This window comes from Phaenicophaeus curvirostris, chromosome 3 (genome assembly GCF_032191515.1).
Source record: "Phaenicophaeus curvirostris isolate KB17595 chromosome 3, BPBGC_Pcur_1.0, whole genome shotgun sequence".
Lineage (NCBI taxonomy): Eukaryota > Metazoa > Chordata > Aves > Cuculiformes > Cuculidae > Phaenicophaeus > Phaenicophaeus curvirostris.
Genome location: NC_091394.1, coordinates 64,440,016 through 64,460,868, shown reverse-complemented (window position 1 = coordinate 64,460,868; position 20,853 = coordinate 64,440,016). Strand labels below are relative to the sequence as shown.

At 41.7% G+C, this 20,853-nt stretch overlaps 1 protein-coding gene across 1 annotated transcript in view; it reads left to right on the top strand.

Moving 5' to 3' along the window:
• Nucleotides 1-277: 277 nt before the first annotated feature.
• The window catches only part of SLCO5A1 (solute carrier organic anion transporter family member 5A1), an 83,869-nt gene continuing 63,293 nt past the window's right edge, over nucleotides 278-20,853 (top strand). The window contains exon 1 of the mRNA XM_069853176.1: nucleotides 278-1,142. Coding sequence (XP_069709277.1) covers nucleotides 278-1,142 — 865 coding nt within the window. The remainder of the gene's footprint in view (nucleotides 1,143-20,853) is intronic.

Genomic DNA, 20,853 nt, shown 5'->3' with positions numbered 1-20,853 from the left:
CGGGCGGCCGCCGGGCGATGCGGCGGCGGCGAGCGGGACCCGCCGGGCAGCAGCGGGGACGCCTCGGCGCGCGGGCGGCCCCTCGAGCGAGCCCGAGGGAGGATGGAGCCGCGAAGGACTCCGGCTGACACGTGCGGCGGGGCGGCCGGCGGCTAGGGCCACCCCCTCCCCTCCCTCCTCCCTCCTCCCCGCGATGCGGCGCTCCCGCCGGGCCCCTCCGCTCGCCCGGCGCGCCGGGGCCGTGCGGGCGGCCGGGCTGCTCTGAGCCCCGCGGCGCATGGCCTCGGCGGCGGAGGCGCCGCGCTGCCGCAGCCTCCCCGCGCTCGGCGGGGCGGCGCCGCGGGGCCGCGGGGCCGCGCTCGGCTCCCCCCTGGCGGCCGCGGGGGACGGCGGCGCCCCGAGCGGCCCCGCTGCCGCCGCCGCCGCCGCCGCCGGACCGGCTCCCCGCGACGGGCGGGGCGAGGGCGCCGCCGGGGACGGCCGCTCCCCCTGCCCCGCCGGCGGCGGCTCGCGGCGAGGGGCGTCCCCGGGCCCCCCGCGGGCGCCGGCAGAGCCGCTGGCGGCGGGGCCCCCGGGCGGAGCGCGCCTGAGGGCTGCGCTGGCCGACTCGCGCTTCTTCTTGGTGTGCGTCTGCTTCCTGACCTTCATCCAGTCCCTCATGGTCTCCGGCTACCTGAGCAGCGTCATCACCACCATCGAGCGAAGATACAGCCTCAAGAGCTCGGAGTCGGGGCTGCTGGTCAGCTGCTTCGACATCGGGAGCCTGGTGGTGGTGGTCTTCATCAGCTACTTCGGGGGGCGCGGGCGGAGGCCGCTCTGGCTGGCCGTCGGGGGGTTTTTCATCGCCCTGGGGGCTGCGCTCTTCTCCTTACCTCATTTCATCTCTCCGCCGTACCAGATCCAGGAATTGAACTCCTCCGTCAGTAACGACGGCTTGTGCGTGACTGGCAATGGCACTGCCAAAGAGCAGTGGGACTCGTCGGCCTGCGTTAAGGACTCCGGTGGAAACGACCACTCTCTCTATGTAGCTTTATTCATTTGTGCCCAAATCCTCATCGGCATGGGCTCGACACCCATTTACACCTTGGGACCAACCTACTTAGATGACAATGTCAAGAAAGAAAACGCCTCGCTTTACCTAGGTAAGGCATCTGAGTTACCAGGGTTCTTCGAAGGCTGAACGCTAGGTCTGTCTGAGGGACCAGCTTACAGTACTTCTGCCCTGTTCCTTCTGAACCGTGTGTGCTGAGCTTTCCTTCCGAAGTTTGAAGTAAAATTGCCTTGCTTTCCTATTTTAAAATGCTTTTTTCACCCCCCTCTTCCTTGTGGAGCTGTGAACAGCAGTAGCAGGTGAAGCTTAGGGAATGTGTGTAAAAGCTGTTGTACTCGCACCCTCCTGAGCCGGGAACAGGACAGCAGAGAAGGTCGATTTTCTCTAACACTTCTCAGCACTCGGCATTAGTCGGTGGCTTCTTCAGAAAGCCATGTTAAAGTTTGCCATGTCCGTTAAAGTTTCTTTTTGCACGCTTTTTTGAACCTGGCACGCTTTTAGCCTAGAGTATCTATGATGTTAGTGTTTTATAGGGACTTTGAGAGATTTTGGTATGCTTCGCTTTACTTTTCCAGCATTCATTGATCTTAACTAACAATGAATTCTTGCTGGCATCAGTAAATCATGTGGCAGCTCACCATGGGTTAAGAAAACGTTGATAAAAGAAAGTAAAATGTTCAGGGTTAAGAACTAGATTACGGGAGTTCAAGGGACACAACAAAATGAGAGTCTGTTCTGGCACCTGACTTGTGGCAGGTACAGGCGGGTCTTCCTGATAGTTGTTATTAGGATGGGAGAATGAGATTTCTTAGATAACAGGGTACTAAACTTTTGGGGAGTTTGAACATGACGGACACCATACAGTTTTGATAGTGTGTGCACTGTGTAAGAAGATTGGCTCTGAGTTTGTGTCGGTATCTTACATGACTCTGTAAGAAATGAACCTCACATCCTGCTTGAAATTCTTTTCAAATAAGCAGAAGCACTTATGGGGCTGAGAGCACTGTCAAGGGTTTTGGGTGCTCAGACTTACAGTTCAATTTACTTCGGCTTTATGATAACAGTGGAGATAATAATTCCATGTAAAACAGACAAATATGAAAGGAATAAAGTCAGGGTATGTGTGTGTAGTAACTTTATTGAGCAAAAGTGGTGATCCAGACCAGTATTTTTATTCCTTTTAACCTGTTTTTCAGCAATTTGGCTGTTTTAAAGCCATGCACAATCAATATGTGGTGTTTTAAGAAAGCCTAAGACAAAGCGGGTTTTTGGAAGGAGGGAGAGGTGTTATCTGTGTTTTTTTCTGTTGTTTTCACACCATTGTTAATCAGCCTGATGAAATATTTGACAAAGTGTCTTCCCTCTCTTCCTCCCCTCTCAGAAGGGCTACCAAAATTTAGATTAACCTAGAAACAATTTCATTGGCAGTATGAAAAAGCAAAGCATCTTGTCTGAAGTTAGCAACTATAGTTTGGAGCAGCAGAGAGGGGGCTGCAACTTTTGAAAACAGATCATTTCATTGTAATATAGTGTCTTGGGTAGCTATTAATTCCGGCAGAGATCAGCCTTGAAGTTAACAAAGGTAAAAGACGCCAGCAGCTGTTGTAAGACTGTATGTGACCCTGTCACCAGGCACTGAAGGCAGCTTTGATCTATACTGGGAGCACCCTTGTAGAGCTGAAGTTCATATGTAGTGATTTACAAAAGTAAAGGTGAGATACCCAGCTAAAGTGTACATAAAAAATTTATGCCCGTGATCTGTTTGTGTCCACCGGGAGAAGAATTACAATGAGCACAAAGCATGTTTAAACATCAGGTGAAATGTACTGTCACCTCCTTTAAGGCTAAGCTACTCAGGGCTACAAGTAATGTTGTTTGCCATTGGAAGTCTTGGTGTTCTCTTTCAAAAATAGTGTGAAATTCTGAGGAAACTTTTAACTTGTTCAGGTTTGAGTGTTTACCTCTCTTTAGACTTTTTGAGGGGAAAAAGCTGAGTTCAGTGGAAAAAAACAGAGCATTGTTATGTTCATGTTTGGTTGTTGACTTGAGCAAACAGGGGTGTTGGAGTTTCTCAGAGGTCTGGAATGTTTCATGTCCTTGAAGAGAGGGATTTGTGGGTGGCGGGCAGCCCAGTTGCATGTGGGGACAGGCTAGAGATGGCCAGGGCATGGCTCTGCAGGCCAGCCACCACACGACTTGCGTTATGCAATACCTACTTCTCGAGTCAGTGTGATTTTATTCTTGGAGCAAGCTATTCAAATGACATAAAAATGTAAAATGTATGTATGCACATAAGCATGAGCTAACAAAAAGTCTAGGAGTGGACCATGGGAGATGAGAGGCTTTGAAAAGACAGGAAAGCCTGATGAAGCAAACCCAGGTCACACAGATATATGCCTCTGAGTGGGTACAGTTAATTAAAAAGAAGTGTATCCTCTGATTCCACCTTAGTAAAGGTCACTAACTTGTTTGTTCGTAATCATGCTGGTATTGCATCCTATTTTTTTTTTCTCCAAAGAAATGTAACACATAAAGAGGCAATCGGAGGAGAAACATTAGTTTACAAGCATGCACATGATAAAAGTTCCATTGAGCTGGAGAACTGAAGAGCTCTTCCACCCTGCAAGTGTGCCCACTAATCATAGGTCTGTAAAGCCCCCCGGAGTATCACTAATCCTGATTCTGCAAAAACTCACCTTATGTGGCTGCGGAAGCTATTTTATTTATTTTCTAAGTTAATCCAGCTCAGGGCTCCAGTGGCAATAGCATATCCTCTTAAGTGTAGGCATGCAATCTCAAAGTGGACAGCTGTTTTAACATTCCTGACTGGAAGTCCTGCTCTCAAAAAACATATTTGATGTTTATACATAGTCTCTTGGCTGCCTACACTTAAGTCCATCTGTCAGGGTGGCATGATGCCAGTTTACAAGGTGTTATGTCATTTTTAGTAGTACAAAGGTGCCAAGCAGGGATGTGTACTTGGGCTGCCTGCATAGCAATGTGCAAGCTCTTTCTTCCGTGGGATGTTTCTTCCTTGTGAAGGCTGTGCCACCTCCGGGTCCTCCTGCCTCTTAAGCCCGGTGGTGCTTTGATACTCTGATGCTAACTTTGAGAAAATGTATGACATCAGGCTTGGAAACAAGTCGTGATTGTAACAGGTGCCTAGGAAATGTAAGAACCGGCTCCCTTAATCACAGATAATCCAAAATGAAAGTTGCACGCTTCCTGTTAAAACTGGGCAATCACTAAGTTGTCTTTGTCTGCTCCCAAAGTCTCTCCCTTATGTGCTTGGTTGTATGATAGCAGGTCTGTCATCATCTGCCTGAAGTCTGCAGGTTTTCCTTTTAATGAATGAATGAATTAAATTAATTGTAATTCAGTTTAGTGTCAAATTGGACTTCATGAGTCTTGTTCTGTACTCTTAATGTTTTTTCTGCTACTTGTCAAATTCTGGCAATTAAACTCAGTGAGTTTTTTCTAAACTGTTTTTTTTTGTAGACATCCAAGAATTTGTCTTGTGATTGTATCATGTATTTTAAAAGCAGTTCCTTAAAATTAAGTGTTGCACTTGAAAAGGCAAGTTTCAGTAATGGCATTACAGTGCCTGAATAATTTTTAAATATTTTGCTTATTTTGCAAGTGGGTATTATAATAAAAAAGAAATTTACTTCAAAATTTCATGCACAGAAAGTCAATGTTAGGTTTTAAGAAATATTATATTGATGGAAATATTTGAGTGTTCAGGAATGGCTTTCACCAGTACCCCCCCAAAAATGACTAGTGGATGAATTAGCCATTGTGCTAAGGATGCTTTATTTCAGTTTCCAGAATGCTATAGGCTGGTTAAGATATGATATGGGAAAAGGATCTAAATCAGTTTAATTTTATGCAGACTCTCCATAGTTTTGGGAACAAACTGTAATTACAAAATGCAAAAATAAAGCTTTTATGAGATAAGAGCTAAAAAATTGGATAAACCTGTGTAAATAGGGTTGGTGCAGGTAGCAGCTCAAGAGCCAGTGAAGTAAAATCCTTTCCTAACCTGGAAAAAGAATAAATATTTACACTAGTTTCAAAAATATTTTGGACTCTAGCTTTGTTTTCATGAGGATGGTTTGTGGATTACTGTTTATAGCATTAGGTAAACCATTTTACTGCGGTGATATTCTGCTTGGAAATCACCTTCTTGCCAGTGTTTTACAGCTGGGTGTTTTGTGTACCCCTCGTGTCTTTTGCAGACTTCCCCAAATACATTGATGGTATTTATTGTATTTCTAGTTAAATCTACCCTTTTATTGATGTCCCACCTGGAAGGAGAGGGTAGGAGGAGTAGCTTCACCTACTCCATCAGAAACCCACCACCTCTGCCTGCTGGGCAGTCCCACTGCTGAATGAGCTGGGCCTCCATAACACACCACTGCCTGGATATTGGCATGGGAAGCACTGCATTTTTCTACCCATTCTATTGATTTGTCATGGTTTGGCCATTTCTGGGGTTATGCATACCATTGGAGGATGGAGCTGGAGCCTGCCGAGGGCACTGTGTCCTCTGTATGTACGATGCAAGATCACTGAGGTTTTCCAAGGCAGGATTAACTTTCTAGCTGGACAGGAGGGACTGTCTGGAAGCAATGAAAACAGCTGACCAGCATTTAATTTTATTTTCATCATTCAGCCTATGACCACTCGCGGTTACATTGAATATGCTTTTTGCTACCTGATATCTGAAAAGGCTAGTTTTCTACATGGTTTTCTCAGCATTTATCCCTGTAGTCGGTAAACCCTACAGACATAGTACATTTATTTTTACAGCATGCCTGTGAGGGGGCAGGATTTTATAGATCAAAAATTGAAGCAAAAGGGCGTTGAAGCTAAAATTGGCAAAAATGTTCACCAGCATTTTTTATTGCTTGCTGTGTTTCCTTTGTAAAAGAGCAGTGTGCTGAGCTTATTCCTCAAATATGGGATTTTAATTTATCTGAGTGAAAGCCACATCTTGGTTTATCCATAGACTAACACTAAAACTTGGCCCATCAGCGGACTTTTTTTGGACAAAGATGTGCTTGCTTTGTTTGCACACTCAGCTGGGCAGAGAACTGCAGGCTGAGCGCATTGTGCTATCTCAGCTGCACATAGAGAGCGCATAGGGAGCATTTTAGGATGCAGGTGAAGTAACTGTGGGTTGCACTGCTTGTGCAGGTGGGTTATGCTGTTTTCCCACACAGATAATTTGGCACACAGAGGGCTCGGTATTGTACTTCTCTAGCATTTCTGTAACACCTTTTTTTCTAGAAATTCTGATCAGGCAGCAGTCACAGTTCCTATTAATTATTTAAAATAGCCCTATGCATTTTTATTGCTCTTTCCTATAAGTGAGGAAGTATTAGAAAGATAAATTTTACTTTTCTTCTCCAGATTAGTCTCCTGACCCATAGATGGACTGATATTTTTTTTTTCCACAACAGTATAATCCTAGATATAATTTCTTCAGTCATCTAGAGAAGGTGGGGTTCTGTGTCCATGTGAGCAGTGTGTGCATACAGTAAGTTCAATGAAAGGTGAAGGCAGTCTTTCATCTGAAGTTTCTTGCCAGTGGGATTTAATGTGAGTGATATACCTTCACTTGCCCTGTCATGGCCCTAAGGGATGCTTTCTGGATCTCTCCCATTGTGTCCTTGCCATTAGCTATGTCAGTGTTCACAAGCAGCTGTTTTGACAAAGTGTCGCTTGGAGTGACTGGCAAAATGTGCTTTGCCCTTCTCGGGAGCAAGAAGAGGCTTATGCACATACTTGCCTGACTGTCCCTTTCCTGAGAAAAGTCTATGTGGGATCCAGATGTTTGAAATTCACTGAAGTCCCAGGCCCAGTTGTTTTCCTTGTTTAGCATTTGTCAAAATACTTGGCATTTTGTTTCTGAGGCCAAAAGCACCGTTTTCCCTTGCTTGAGCTTGTGGGCGATGTTTTCTTGGAGTGCAGCTCCTTTCTTCTCTGGTGAGCTCTGCTGTAGGGCTGGTGTGGCAGACAAGTGTCGAAAACAGCTCGGGTCCCTGGAGAAGCTTGGAAACTTAGACATGAAAGTGTCCTTTAAGTAACAGCTTGTTCGTACCTTTTCCCAGGAACTGAAGCCTTGGGATCTAGTGTCTCATTGCCTGGGGGCTGGAAATTTTATCTGTCTGCTAGATACCCTGGCTGCTTTGTAAAGGGTCACGGTAACTACTCCTGTTGCAAGTGGATTGGAGATGCTTTGTGTTTCAGGCATTTTCCCCGAACTCTGTCTCACTCGTCTCACCTGGACATTCTTAATTGCTGCGAAAGTGCTTATGCAGTCAGAGGAGAGGAGGCTGGATTTCTCTCTACCGTTGTTCAAAGATATGAAGGTTTCTGTCTCGGCTTTGCAGGGAGAATGGGCAATTACATAAACAAAGCTCCACCTTTCTTTCATCCTGAAGGCCAGCATCTTACAATTTTGATTTTTAAAGTAGGTAAATAGATATCATCTATAGATGAGAAGAGCAGAAAAGCAGCTCAATCATATCAGATGCTAGTCTCACGCTCTCTTTTTAATGCTTTTTTCATCTAATAGCACTTTTAAAACCTTTATTAATTGGGAAACATGGAATCAATTTTACTGTTTTTTATTGTTACATACCTTTCTCATTTCTTTTGAAAACAGTTACTATGCAAAATTCACACATACTTCAACTGGTCACCTCTGACAGCTGTTGCCTCTCTTGACTGTAGGGGTCAAAGGAAGTGTTAGCTCTGTCTCTCACTCTGGTACTGCTGATGGATGAGAAGGTGTCACTTGGACTGTCGTGGCAGGGCAAGCTGATTGCCTGCCTTTCTGTGAATCATCACCAGAGGTGTCAAAATTTCAACTCCAAGTCCAAGGATACCACTGCAAACCCACCTCAGCAGCTATGGGGTTGCTGGGAGTCATTAGGGCTGTAACTTGAAGGCTCTGAGGTGACGTTATTGGAAGGGGGAAGTGTTTTCCTTGAGGAACCTCTGGAATTGAGGGCTTTGGACAAGAAGCAAAAAATCTTTTGGCTTTCTGTCTTATGCTTTTATTCAAGTACTGTATCTGGGCACATAGGCTGGAGCTAGCAAATTTATGACTGCAGACAACTCTGCACCCTGCATGCAAGCTAATTTTACTTGAGTCAGCTGGATCCGTACCCCAACTTCTTCCAAGTGTCCAGGAAACAGTAGGACATTTCCCATGATGGGAATGAATATGTCAGTGTCCAGCAATACTGAGAAATGCAGGCTGTGCCCTGCTTTGCTGGCGAGCAGTTGGGAGTTTAGGCATCTGCTGTACTGTCACAAGGCCAGAAATTCAAATACACTGCATGGTGGTAACAGGGGAGGTAATGAACCCAGGTCTTTTCTTCTTCCCTTTCCTCCATCCTCCTCTTCTGCCACAGTGAATTTGTTCTTACTTGAGAAATCGTGTTGTGTGGACACAGAAACTCAAGTGCTGTTTTACACTGTTGTTACAACTAATAACCTGAAAGCACTAATTCTCAGGTGTGTAAACAGATTACTTAGCAGCAAAGATACATTATACCAATGAAAAACGTTGTGCTTTTATGTGAATTACTTTCTAACTAGTCTCACAGTGAGTTTGGAGCAGCTGCAGTTGGACAAAAACATGTATATTTTTATTTGTAAGTTGAACAAGCAAATAAATAGTTACTCAACATGAACTGTGTCATATGAAGTACTTGCAAAATGGCACTGCATATCCACTGATAGTATGTGCCTGTGTTGTTCCTCCTCAATTCTCTTCTCCATTTTCAATATAGGTTCTTTTTCAGCAGCTTGCTTTCTTTTCATTAGCTTGCTGGGATATTTTTTGGATGCTTCTTTTTTTTTTTTTTACTTGCATATATTGATATTAACACTTTCTTCACATTGCACTGTGGACAGTACGACCTCAATTTGACGGATACCCTCTGCTTTTATCTCTGTTGCTTACAGGATTAGAGTCAGAGCTTGAAGAGTGTCTTAGCATTGATTTTCTTAAAATCCAGTGCTGATCTGAAACCAGTTACCAGCTCTTCAGTTGCTGGAATTCAGTAAGTTTTTATAAATTAGCAAGTAATTTCAGTCAGCCTCTTGTAACTGATAAAAAGTAGATCCTAGATGGATTCTTTTGTGGCTGTATCCTTTCCTTTCTGGATTAATTAAGCTATCCTCTAGAGTTAGAATATTACAGTCAGTACGTTACCTGAGTGTATCGTCTGACGGATGCTTTGCTAGCCAAACTATGGTATTTGCTGTTTAATACTCAAGCTGTTGTATACCCCAGTGTTTATCACAGATTTGTTGGTAGCATTTGACTTCAGATGTCATGTTCAGGTGTCAAAGGTGCCAGTGCACTCCTGAAGTCATGTATTCACTACTCCAGTCCGTGGTAAGATTAAAATCTGAATACTGGACCTCCCAGAAGTCATTTTAGGAAATGCATTTTTGTAGATAAGCCGAACTAGATTGTGAAATAGCTGTGAGCACGCTATGGTGGCTGCTAATCTGTACTTACTCAAACTGTGTTAAGCAAACCTCATTTGTGCCTCAAAATGTCTAAAGGAAATACTCTGTAATAGATTACCTGATGTTGTTGTGTGTTAGATTTTCCCTGTACTTAAAGAGAAATTGCTGTATTCAGCTAAGCTGTTGACTCAGTAGATTTTGCTAGGTGTAAGATGACTGAAAACGCTGCCTTCTCCATCAAAGGTCCCAAAGAAATCAACTCATAAGATCAGGGGACAAAACCATGTGAAATACATAACTGAGGATTCTGGTTAAGTGGGATTTTTCATCTGAATCAAAACCAGGAGAGGTGAAGGAGAAAGGGAGGTTTAGTGCCAATGGTGTGGGACCAGCAGTGCTCTTCTCTGGTGTGGTTTGAAGTGGTGGTGGTCAGAGCCAGAAGGGGGTCTGGGCCTAGGGGCACCAGCTGAGGCCAGTTCCAGATGGGAGTCCAAGGGTAGGGCTGAAGGTGCTGCTATAAGTGTCTATGGAGTCCTGGAAAACCCCTGGAAAGGCTGCATACCTTTGTAGATGGAGAGAACAGAGAATCTTAGCTTCTGCCCATGCTTTTCTTTCTCCTACCCCAGTATTTCCTGTTTTAGCCTGACATGTCTCTCCATGTTGTTGATCCTTGACATTTCAGTCACTGGAGTTCACAAAATAACAAAATAGTTTAGCCCTTTGTGATTTTTAATCTGAATTTATGTTACTGTTTGTTACTTCATCCCAGTGAGCGAGGAAGTTGTTTAATGAAGAGTGTAACCTGGATTTCAAGCAGCTTCAGTAATAACCCTCCCATTTTAAAAATTAAAATATTTGCAGAAGACCACTACATAATATTACAGTCTGTAATTTGTGTAAACATGATGGGCAATTTATATCAACTTCATTTAATACAGCTATCTAATGACAGAAGTAGTGAAGGGATCCCTCGGGAAATTTTATAGTCATGGGGGAATATAGATGACACATGAGCTTTTGAGTCTGCAATATGGCAGTGCTGATGCACGCAAATCCGGACATTTATCTGGTATGTTATATAACTGGCCTAAAAGAGGAATTTCAGAGAACTATGTTTCTTCTTCTAATAGCGTGGCTGAGAAGTGGTATTTTGGGGTTGTCTAAAACAAGCAGGTGTTAATTTGTTACCACAAACTTGTTACACAAGGAGGGTATGGAGGTTCTAACTCAGCACTACATCACTTAATACAATGCCATACTGTAAATAATTTTCAAAGGCTAAAGAACTAATGGAGCAGGCTGAGAGTGTTGGGGTTGTTCAGCCTGGAGAAGAGAAGGCTCGGAAGAGACCTTATAGCGACCTTCCAGTACCTAAAGGGGAACTGCAAGAAAGCTGGGGAGGGACTGTTCACAAAGGCTTGTAGTGATAGGAGTAGAGGCAATGAGTATAAACTGGAGAGGGGCAGATTTAGACTAGACATAGGGAGGAAAGCCTTCACGATGAGAGTGATGAGGCCCTGGCACAGGTTGCCCAGGGAAGCTGTGGATGCCCCATCCCTGGAGGTGTCCAAGGCCAGGCTGGATGGGGCCTTGGGCAGCCTGATCTAGTGGGAAGTGTCCCTGCCCATGGCAGGGGGATTGGAACTAGATGATCTTTAAGGTCCCTTCCAATCCAAACTATTCTAAGATTCTATGATTCTAATGAATGAATTGATGTTTGATGGAAGACCTGTACACAAAATTTTAGTTCCTAAGTAGCTATTGAACTTTCTTGATATGTGGAAGCTCTGTATATTTGTTAACCTCAGTGACTGAATATTTTAATGGGACAATGATCGTAATGGCATAGATAAAGCTAGGCAATGTGAACTTCTTTGGCTGCAGAAGCAAAGTAGGCAGTGATTTAATGTGTTTACTCCCGTAGGTTCTCCAAAAGCTCTGGGAGAAGGAAGGCAAGCCCTTTTAAAAGAGTACTTTCTGCATTTAGGAGTAACTATGCACCTGAGCCTTTGCAGAAGTATTAAAAAAGACCTTTCTTCATTAGCTTTTGCTCCTTGCCTTACTTGATATCTGCTAGCAATTGATTTTTGGTTTGATTATGACATTTTTTTTATGCTTATTGAGTTCATGGGTTATAAGTATCCAAAGCTGGAGCTCCATAAACTCAATAAGCTCTAGCTCTGGATACTCAGAAGCAAGTAGGACACAGACAGCAAGTAAAGAGGCATTTCACATTGAAAGGCAAAGTAAAAAGACTGGGTAAGGCTACTGCATGCATGCATTTGTGATAATTAAAAGAAAGATCAGCCTTCTATGAGAAATGAGGTAAAACTGACTGACTAATATTTGCCAGACCAGCTATTGGGAAAGGAGTTGAAAAGAAGTGAGTCAAAAGCCTTGGGTACATATATGCCATCTTACCCTACAGTAAGGATAAGAGATTCAATTTACCAGAGCAAAAATGGAGGAATGTACAAACTAACATCAGTTCCTACGTTGATGTCATTAGATCAGCTGTTACTCCTTTGGGAAGCAGTAATATTTTAAGTATTCAGGTAAGGTGAAAATGAGCTGTTTATGATCAGATAGATCTGTAATTAACTTCCCATCATACTTATTCCCCTCTTCATCCTCTCTTGCATCCTCATACTGAAAATTTAAGTCTTACAAAAAGAGGAGCTTGCCATGGGTCTGATGCAGTGCAATACTTTTTAATCCTTGGAGTTGTGCCTGTATTTATGCATATCTTGAGTATTACCAAGGCTGAAGAAGGGATCTGTCGTATGTCACAGTTTCAGGGTATGTGAGAAATGACAGTTGGCATACTGAAATTTTTTGCTAACTGTTCGGTCATGGTTGACCACTTTCCTATAAGAAAAGATATAACTAGTCTAGTCAGTGAGAGGACTGCTGAGTGGTCTTGGTAGAAGGGTTAGGTTTGTATTAGCAGATAGGCATCTTACACTATAAGCCAAGTGCTTTTTGTTTGAATTGTGCCTTACAGGAAAAAAATGGTATAATGTATTAGGAATGTAGTGAATTTCCCTTGTCTAGGTTAATAAGATGATCAGATCAGTTGTTTTGCAGTCAGACCATTAGGATTTCTCCAAAATATAACTGTTGGGCTAAGCAACTCTTCTAGTGATGGATTAATCCCGGTTTGCATGGTCAGTCTGGAGATGTTAGAAGAATTAGTAGCATAGCATTAGAAGAGATGGTAGCATAACCCTTGTGCCTGTGTCGGAGTCCCTGAATGCTCCCTTTTCTTGAGTAACAAAATAGTGTGGAGCTGGTGGAACTGGCTGCCGGTGATTTTCTGGTGTAGAAAATTTGACTTAAAGAATATATGTGCGTGCATGTGATGATAGGAGCCAGCCTCTTGGTACAAGCCCTTGGTGATGTGCTTTATACTCTTGTTATACATAGTGCCAAAATAGACAGTAATCCTCTTACGTGGGATTGTGAAGTAAGTAATAATAGAGCAGAAGTCAGTGCCATCAGTTCAGAGCTGGCTTTTTGATACACGTATTTGTCATTTGTATCTCCTAGATTCTTTAGTACTTCTAAATCTTTGTATTAACTAAGTCTGTCTCTCTAGCTGCAAATATTTCAATTTCAAAATAGTAATGTCAGCTGCAATCAAGACCTTTCTGTTCATCTTTCTGATTGGTATGCTTGCTTTAAAAAAGCCACACAGATTTTGAGTTTTATAATTCAACTCATTTCCTAATGTGAAAAATTCAGATAAAGCAAAATTGTAAGATCACTTAGTCTGCATAAAATGTTATAATTGTTCTGTGAGGCACCCAAAAAGGATGTGAAGTAATCAGTTACTATCTGCATGCTGTTCATCCCATTTAGAAAAAATGAAGTTGGCTGCTGTGCAGCAGGGCAGGCACAGTAAGCGTGTGCTGGAGGAGAGAAGCAATTAGCTCCACAGCAAGTGCAGTCAGAGCAGAAAGGAAGGTCTGGAGGTGTTTAATTAATACTAATGCTTTCGTGCTTGTGAGGACCAGAATCATGCTAGGTTACTGCTGCCTTGGTCTTGTGGTTCTCAAGTTTGGCATCTAATGAACATTAGATTTAGAAAAGCTTTCCAGAAAAGACAATAAATCACGTCAAACTATGGCACGTTCCCATTCCACCTGGAGATAATAAAGTACACCGTATATTGAAAGTGAGTGGAATTCCATCTGTAAAGCTTTTTAATTTTTAAGCAAAAAACAAGTCCTCTTGTTTTTTTTTATACCAATTTTTTAAAGTAATCTGAAACAATGAAAATACTTGTTATTTGTTAACATTTCTCAAGTCATCAAACCATTTAGGGAAAAATAAAAAAGGATTTATTTTCCAATGTGCAAACAGTTTGGAAACAGGTATATATTTTTTTAGACTGAGGTGGATGGCAGAAGTCCTTTTGATGGAAAAATGTTTAACCATCAGTGTATTCTTATTTGCATAGCGTGGCTTTTTGAGATCTGTTTTTACTCTTTAATTTCAAAATTGAGTGGAAATAGAAATACTGCCCCATTTAGTTTGAAATTCACTTTCTGTGCAACTCTTCTTGCTCCTGTTTTCATTTAGAATGTTGTTCAGGACTTTTAATTTAGACTCCGTGGGCTGGAGAGGATAGTTTTTTCCATTCTTACCTATTGAGAATACCTGCTCTGTGGCTTCAGGCTTACGTGGTTTGACATTTTGTAAATGTTTCTCTGTTGGGTTTCAGCAGTATGCATTAGTAAAAGGATGATTTCTGTGGTGATTTACTCTTTGTACAGGAGCACTAATATAATCCTGTCTGAGTTGTTCTTGTAATCACAGACATTTTGGATAACTGCCAGGGACTATCCACAAACTTTTCAGTTTTCTTTAGAGATTGCTTGTGTTTATATAACCTTATGTCACCTCTTCCACTGATGGTTATCTGTGCAAACAGGTTTATTGTTCCATTTTGGCAGCAAACTTCCATACCACATTGCATTAATTATGCTGTTGTATTGCACTGATTGCCTGTTAGTACATATATTCAGATTTTGCAGTTATTGTGTGATTAAAATATTCTTATTGCACATTACTGTATGGTCCAAGAGTTACATATCAATAATCAGTCTATACTTTCTCCAAGGAATAAATCAAGAGTACTGGATTAGAGTCAAAATGTTTAATGATTATTTATGTCACAAGAAAGAACAGAAACATTTTGGTTTTTGTATTTTGAGGAATTTTTAAGAGTATAGCACTTTGTTTCCTTTGTCATCTGGGTCTCCCCAGCTGAACGTTGTTAGTACTGTGGTAGTAGTTTACAGGTCTGGTAAATGAACATAGGAGTTGAATTCTGGATTACAGACTTCTTAATAACATTGACATGCTGTTAATAGAATGCAAAAAAAAAAAAAGAAAAGGAAAAAAAAGGGCTAGTGTGAACTTGAATTGGCTCTGGAGGCCGTTTTCCCTGTAGGCTGCCCCTTTTGTCAGTCAGCAATGTGTTCCATGTCAGGGTGAGGTGCTGCCTGAAGGGAGGTCTTCTAGTGCACCACTCCTTTCCCTTCACTGTGGGTTGTGCTACTGACACTTCACTGGGACTGGGTTCAAGGATTTTGTGACTACAGCATGGATCAGACCTCCTAGCTGCTCTGACTTTAAACTCCCTCACCACTGCATCAGCTCCCTCTTGTAGCTTGCCCGTGGCTGCCAGAGCTCGTGGGAAGGAGGGAGACATCTGGGGCAGCTGGGGAGTGGGGAGCTCTTGGGAGCATCTGAAGCCCACAGACATGCTCCCCAGTGTGCTGGCTGAAACCACACACAGTGACCGAACCACAGGCTGCCTGCTGTGGTTCCTCTGCTGGCCTAAAGAGAAGCAGCTGCAGCAAACATCCAATGCTTACACATTAATTTTTAGCATCTGCCTGAAACTTTGATTTCTTTAGTCATAGAGTTGCTGCAAATGAGGGGTGTTTACCTGAATAACAAAAAGTACTCTGGAAAAGAGGATTTTTCTTTAATATCCTGCGTGGAATGGTGACCTCATAGCACATCTTTCACTGGAATATTTTCTCTGCAGTTTTTTTTTTCTCCTCTCTTATTGTGAATGTTTGAAGCTCCCACATTGTAGGCAGCAGTACATTTCCCACTGACATTCTTTTTGCACACTTGCAAATACATTTTCAAGGTAATATTGTAATTAATAGTAATACGTTATTCATTAATGCAGTGCTTATGTACAGTAGCAGCCAAATATAAAGCATATTTGGTTATATGAAATATTGGATATTGAAAACAAATAGTAGAATGATAAATGAAAAAACATATAGGGATTTATCACCCTCATAGTAGACATGCTTTCTTTCTTACTCTCTTTCTGCTTCCTCTGCAGTAGAAATTTTTCTCCCAGCATCTTGCACAGATGAGCAGACATCTCGCAGAATCACAGAATGATCTGAGTTGGAAGAGACCCATAAGGATCGTTGAGTCCATTTCCTATCCCTGCATAGGACAACCCCAAAATTTATATTATGTTGTCCAAGTGCTTCTTGAATATTGCTAGGCTTGATGCCGTGACTGCTGCCCTGAGGAGCCTGTTCCAGTGCTCCACCACCCTCTGAGAGAAGAACCTTTTCCTAATATCTGACCTAAACCTCCCCTGGCACGTGTTTCTGCCATTTCCTTGGGTCGTGTCATTGATCTTCAGAGAGAAGAGATCAGCTCCTCCTCCTTCCCTTGTGAGGAAGCAGTAAACTGCTATGAGGTCCCCCCTCAGTCTCTTTTTCTCCTGGCTGAACAGACCAAGTGACTTCAGCTGCTCCTCATATGACTTCCCCTCTAAACTGTTCACCAGCTTTGTGGCCTCTCCTGGACACTGTCCAGTAGCTTGATATCCTTTTTTACAGCAGCATCCAAAACTGCACAAAATACTTGAGGTGGGTCCGCACCAATGTGGAGCAGAGTGCAAAAATCACCTCCCTTGACTGGCTAGCAATGCCATACTTGATGCATCCTAGGACAAGTTGGCCCTCTTGGCTGCCAGGGTGCACTGTTGGCTCAGTTCAACTTGCTGTCGACCAGAACCCCCTAGGTTCCTTTCCACAGGGCTGCCCTCCAGCCTCTTGTTCCCCAGTCTGTATGTATATCTAGGGTTGTTGTGTATTGTATTTCTTAGAAATGGCAATAAGTTGAAGGAGGTGGTCCTGCAGAAGTGTTAGCTAGTAAAGCTGTGTGAAGACAGGACACCACACACCCCTCTGCCAACGGGAACTTCTGTTGAACCCCATCAGTGGGGAAGGACTTGTTTTCAAGCCTGTCTTTTCTCTTTCCTCTCATAAGCAGAGTTCATGGGTCTTTTCCAGAGAGCAGTATCTCCAGTGTCGCAGGGCTGTGATCATGTGTGCTTGTGCTTTTGACTGGGTTTTATTTTATTTTATTTTATTTTATTTTATTTTATTTTATTTTATTTTATTTTATTTTATTTTATTTTATTTTATTTTATTTTATTTTATTTTATTTTATTTTATTTTTTCAAAATACAGGAGGGGGAATAGCTTTCATTCTTTAAGATTAAAACCTGATTTTTTGGCCTTTATGTCTTTCCCAATACAGAAACTGAAGTTTTATTGATTACATGATGACAGCCACAGCCTCAGGCATGGGAGAACTACTGTCTTGGGTGACTGGCAGGAGGACCCCTGGGAGGGCTGTGCAGTAGGACTGTGCTAGTTGAAGACTTTAGAGAGGAAATTAAACTGACCATTCAATAGTAGTAACTACAATATTTTAAAATTGTTGCAAATTTTTTTTTTCCTAGGACAAAATCTCTACAGAAATGAAAGGCTTCTGTTTTTCTTTTGTATTGAGTGTATTTGTATTTTATATTTTCTTTTGTATCAGCAGTAAAGATGGCACATAAAATGTATGACCCAGATGAGTTTATCGAATAACTGGGTGGAGGTTAGTTATTCTCCAAATCAGTACTGTTATTGTCCACCTGAGAGTCTTCAGGATATTCCTGATTCTAATTTTGTTCCTTTCTGTGACAATCTGAAGGCATTTCATTAACTTCAGTGGATTTTTTTTTTCTGTGTCACATGAATGTAAAGGAGACAATAATGTGAGCTATTTTTTTTACTTTTGTTTTCTTTTGTAGGCATATACAAATATTTTCTTTTTTAATTCATCTCCTGAGACAATTCTTTTATGACTGAAACATTACATATTGTCTGTGATTATATGAAAACTAAAAAAAAAATACTCTGTTAAATAAAAGGTGTTTTTCTGGACACTTATAAAGATGCAGCTGAAGTGAAGGGATGAATTTATAAAAATGGCTAGGGAGGGCAGTGTCCAAAGATAAGAGCTTGGGTTGGTACCTCTCAGTTGTTCCTCCTCTGAAGGAGATGGATGCTGTTAGAGTTTTCTACACATTCTATACATTTCTATACAAGTTGGAAACTGAGAAGTAACATTTTAGTTTGGTTATTCAGCTATGTGTGCTGAGAACAAGTGTCTGATTATGCTGCCATATCTCTGCTGGTAGTGTCACTGCAATGTTTTGATCTTTTAGTTGCTAAGATTTTCCCAACAGTTTTAGTGTTTGGAAAGCATAATGCTGTGTTACTATCATTTGTCTGTTTTGAAAGAAACTTTCGCCTGACTGGTTTATTCTATGAGTTAGCAGATGGCGATTTAACTGCACTTGATTCAGCAAGACTCTTGCTTTTCTAAGTATGTCTCTGGCTCAGAAAATCTCTGCAAAGCGCTTAGAAAGTGATGAGCAAAGTAGTAACTGTGCTGTTTGGGAGCACAAATGGAGCAGCCATGATGTTTTTGACAAGGGTTTATGCGGTTTGGGGGATTAAAATCGGCCTCTAGAAAAGGATGTGTCACGCCAGTAGAACATATGGTGACCCCACTGATGCAATGGGTGAGCTGCTTGACTGAGGAGAGGAAGAAATTATGGCAAGCGTTATCTCAAAGTTGAATTTGCTGTGCAATGTTTGATTCCTGCATTGTGTGTACAAGCGTTACCATGATATGCTTTGTAAAACAACTGAAGAACTTCAACTGTGTAAGAGGTTGCAGTAGGTGAAGGTCTGCATTTTTCATAAGTTCCGCAAAACCCCTTTTTTAACTTGTTCTGTTTTGTCTGAGCTCTTTGTGGTCCAAGTGTAGTGTCAGCACTGATAGCAGAAGTAGACTTGTAATTGTTGAAAGTTTTAAAAAATATATAATAGACATGCAAGATTAGGGATAGGAATGTGTCAAATATAATTATCTGTGTAATGATATAAAATATGATTCTAAGCATGTTATATTAATTTATAATTTACATTCAATAAGTAACATTTTAGTTCAAGGGGTAACCAGAGAGATTTTTGTTCTTCAGGCAAATGCTTTATTGTAGATTGGATTTTTATTTATGGAGTTTATTAGAAACAAGTATGATTTAAACCATGATTGACAATCAAAGAGTTTCATTGCTACTGTTCTTGCATTTCGTTATAACTTTAACATTATAACTTTAGTTGTTTTTTAACTAAGGCTTACACCGCATCTTCAAGTATATGTGTTTAATAAATATTTATGAGTGCCATATTGAAACTCAGTCTATATCGTCACAAATCAATGTCATGGCAATATAGTTTATTAAAGCTTTTAGTACAATGCATTGCAATTGCAGTTAAGTATAGCATGCAATATAAAGAAGTATTATGTGCTGTGTATTTTCTGTTTGAAGGAGTACTAGATGTTTATGGTTTTTGGTGATTAACATTTTTACTCTTTTTCTCTGCCTATGAGCTGCGTGCTTCCACTTGTTTTGTTGGCAGGTTTATCAGTATGAATCTGCAAATGTAGTTAATGGTCTAGCAGCGTGTGAAGACATCTCTCTTCTGTCACATTGTTGTAAAAAACTCCCGTAGAGCAGAGAGATGCCAGATCAATTTTCGTTAGACTTGGAAAAGCTCTGACAGTAGTGCAGACCACTGGTAATGCTTGCAATCATGGTAATTCCAAGCAACTCCAGTATCGTTGTTTGAGGACCTCCCTGTCAGTCTCTTTCTCTCTCTGTCAGAATAATTTAAAAACTGAGGTTAATATTTCCCAAGGAGCCTAAGGAAGTCAAAGGATCTGACTTTCAGTGAATTTCAGTGGGATTTAGGGCTCAAATTTAATTTTCTTTGTAAACATAAGCCTGAAGTTTCAACAAATAACTTGCTTGTGGTAAACTCATTAAAAGCTGTGATAGTTTGCAGATTGTTTACGTAAGTGTAATCTTCCAAGTTAATCTTCCAAATGAAAATAACAAAAAAAAGTTCCCTGTGGGAAGAGATGCAAATGGACAAAGATTCTAGGGAAAGACAGCACTGAATTACTTAATTAAGCAAAGTCTAAGTTATGAAATATATTTTAATGTCTTATTTCCTAAGCTTGGCTGCACACTTTCTATGTGTTCAGGCATCAGTACCAGCTCCTGCTTTTCTGGAGCATTCTTGCCCCTCGGTGCTCTCAGAGTCCCTGTCAGAGAGGGATGCTACATGGTGGCTCAGGACAGGCTGGAGGTTCCCCAGCTGCCTCAGCCGGTACCGAGGCTACCCATTCTGGGGCTGCCTCTGCTAAATGCACAACCAATACCCTGGTGAAATATGTAAATGGTACAGGGCCACCTCTGGTCCTTCTGTTACCTGGGTAAGGACTTAAAGAGAGTCTCCAGGCATCATGGCTTGAAAAGAAAAGTGAAGAGGTTTCTTGTCTCTTGGCATCCTTCTTTGCTAAGGATGATGACTGTTTTTGCAAGATCTAATGTGTTGGAGATGAAAAGAGAATTTGTAGAATAGTTTAATGATTTATTGGGCCAGGAAGGACTTTTACGTTCATTTACTCTGACATCTGTGTTGAATCAGATTTTATTACAGCGTTATCCCTGTGCAAAGCTGTATTTATATAAAAAACATTTAGCTTAAAATGAACCACTCGCAGCTCCAGAGAGTCTACCACTTCCCTAGGAATATAGTACAGTTAGTTATCCTGTTACAAAAGTTACTGCTATGAAAATGTGCCTAAAGTTGGCCAAAAGTCATTTGTATGTAGCCCTTAGCCACCGTATTTCTCATGTCTGTCTGCTGAGTGCGAGAGCATCTTTTACTACTGGAGAATAACAATATGCTTAATAACTTGCTAATCTAGGTAGCTGAGAAACAAAGCTGTCATGTCTAATTCTACTCATGGAAGAGTGAAAGAAGCAGAATGAACAGTCTTTATTTAAAAAAATTACAGACTAAACAAAAGGATATTGGCAAATTTTCCCCAGAACATAT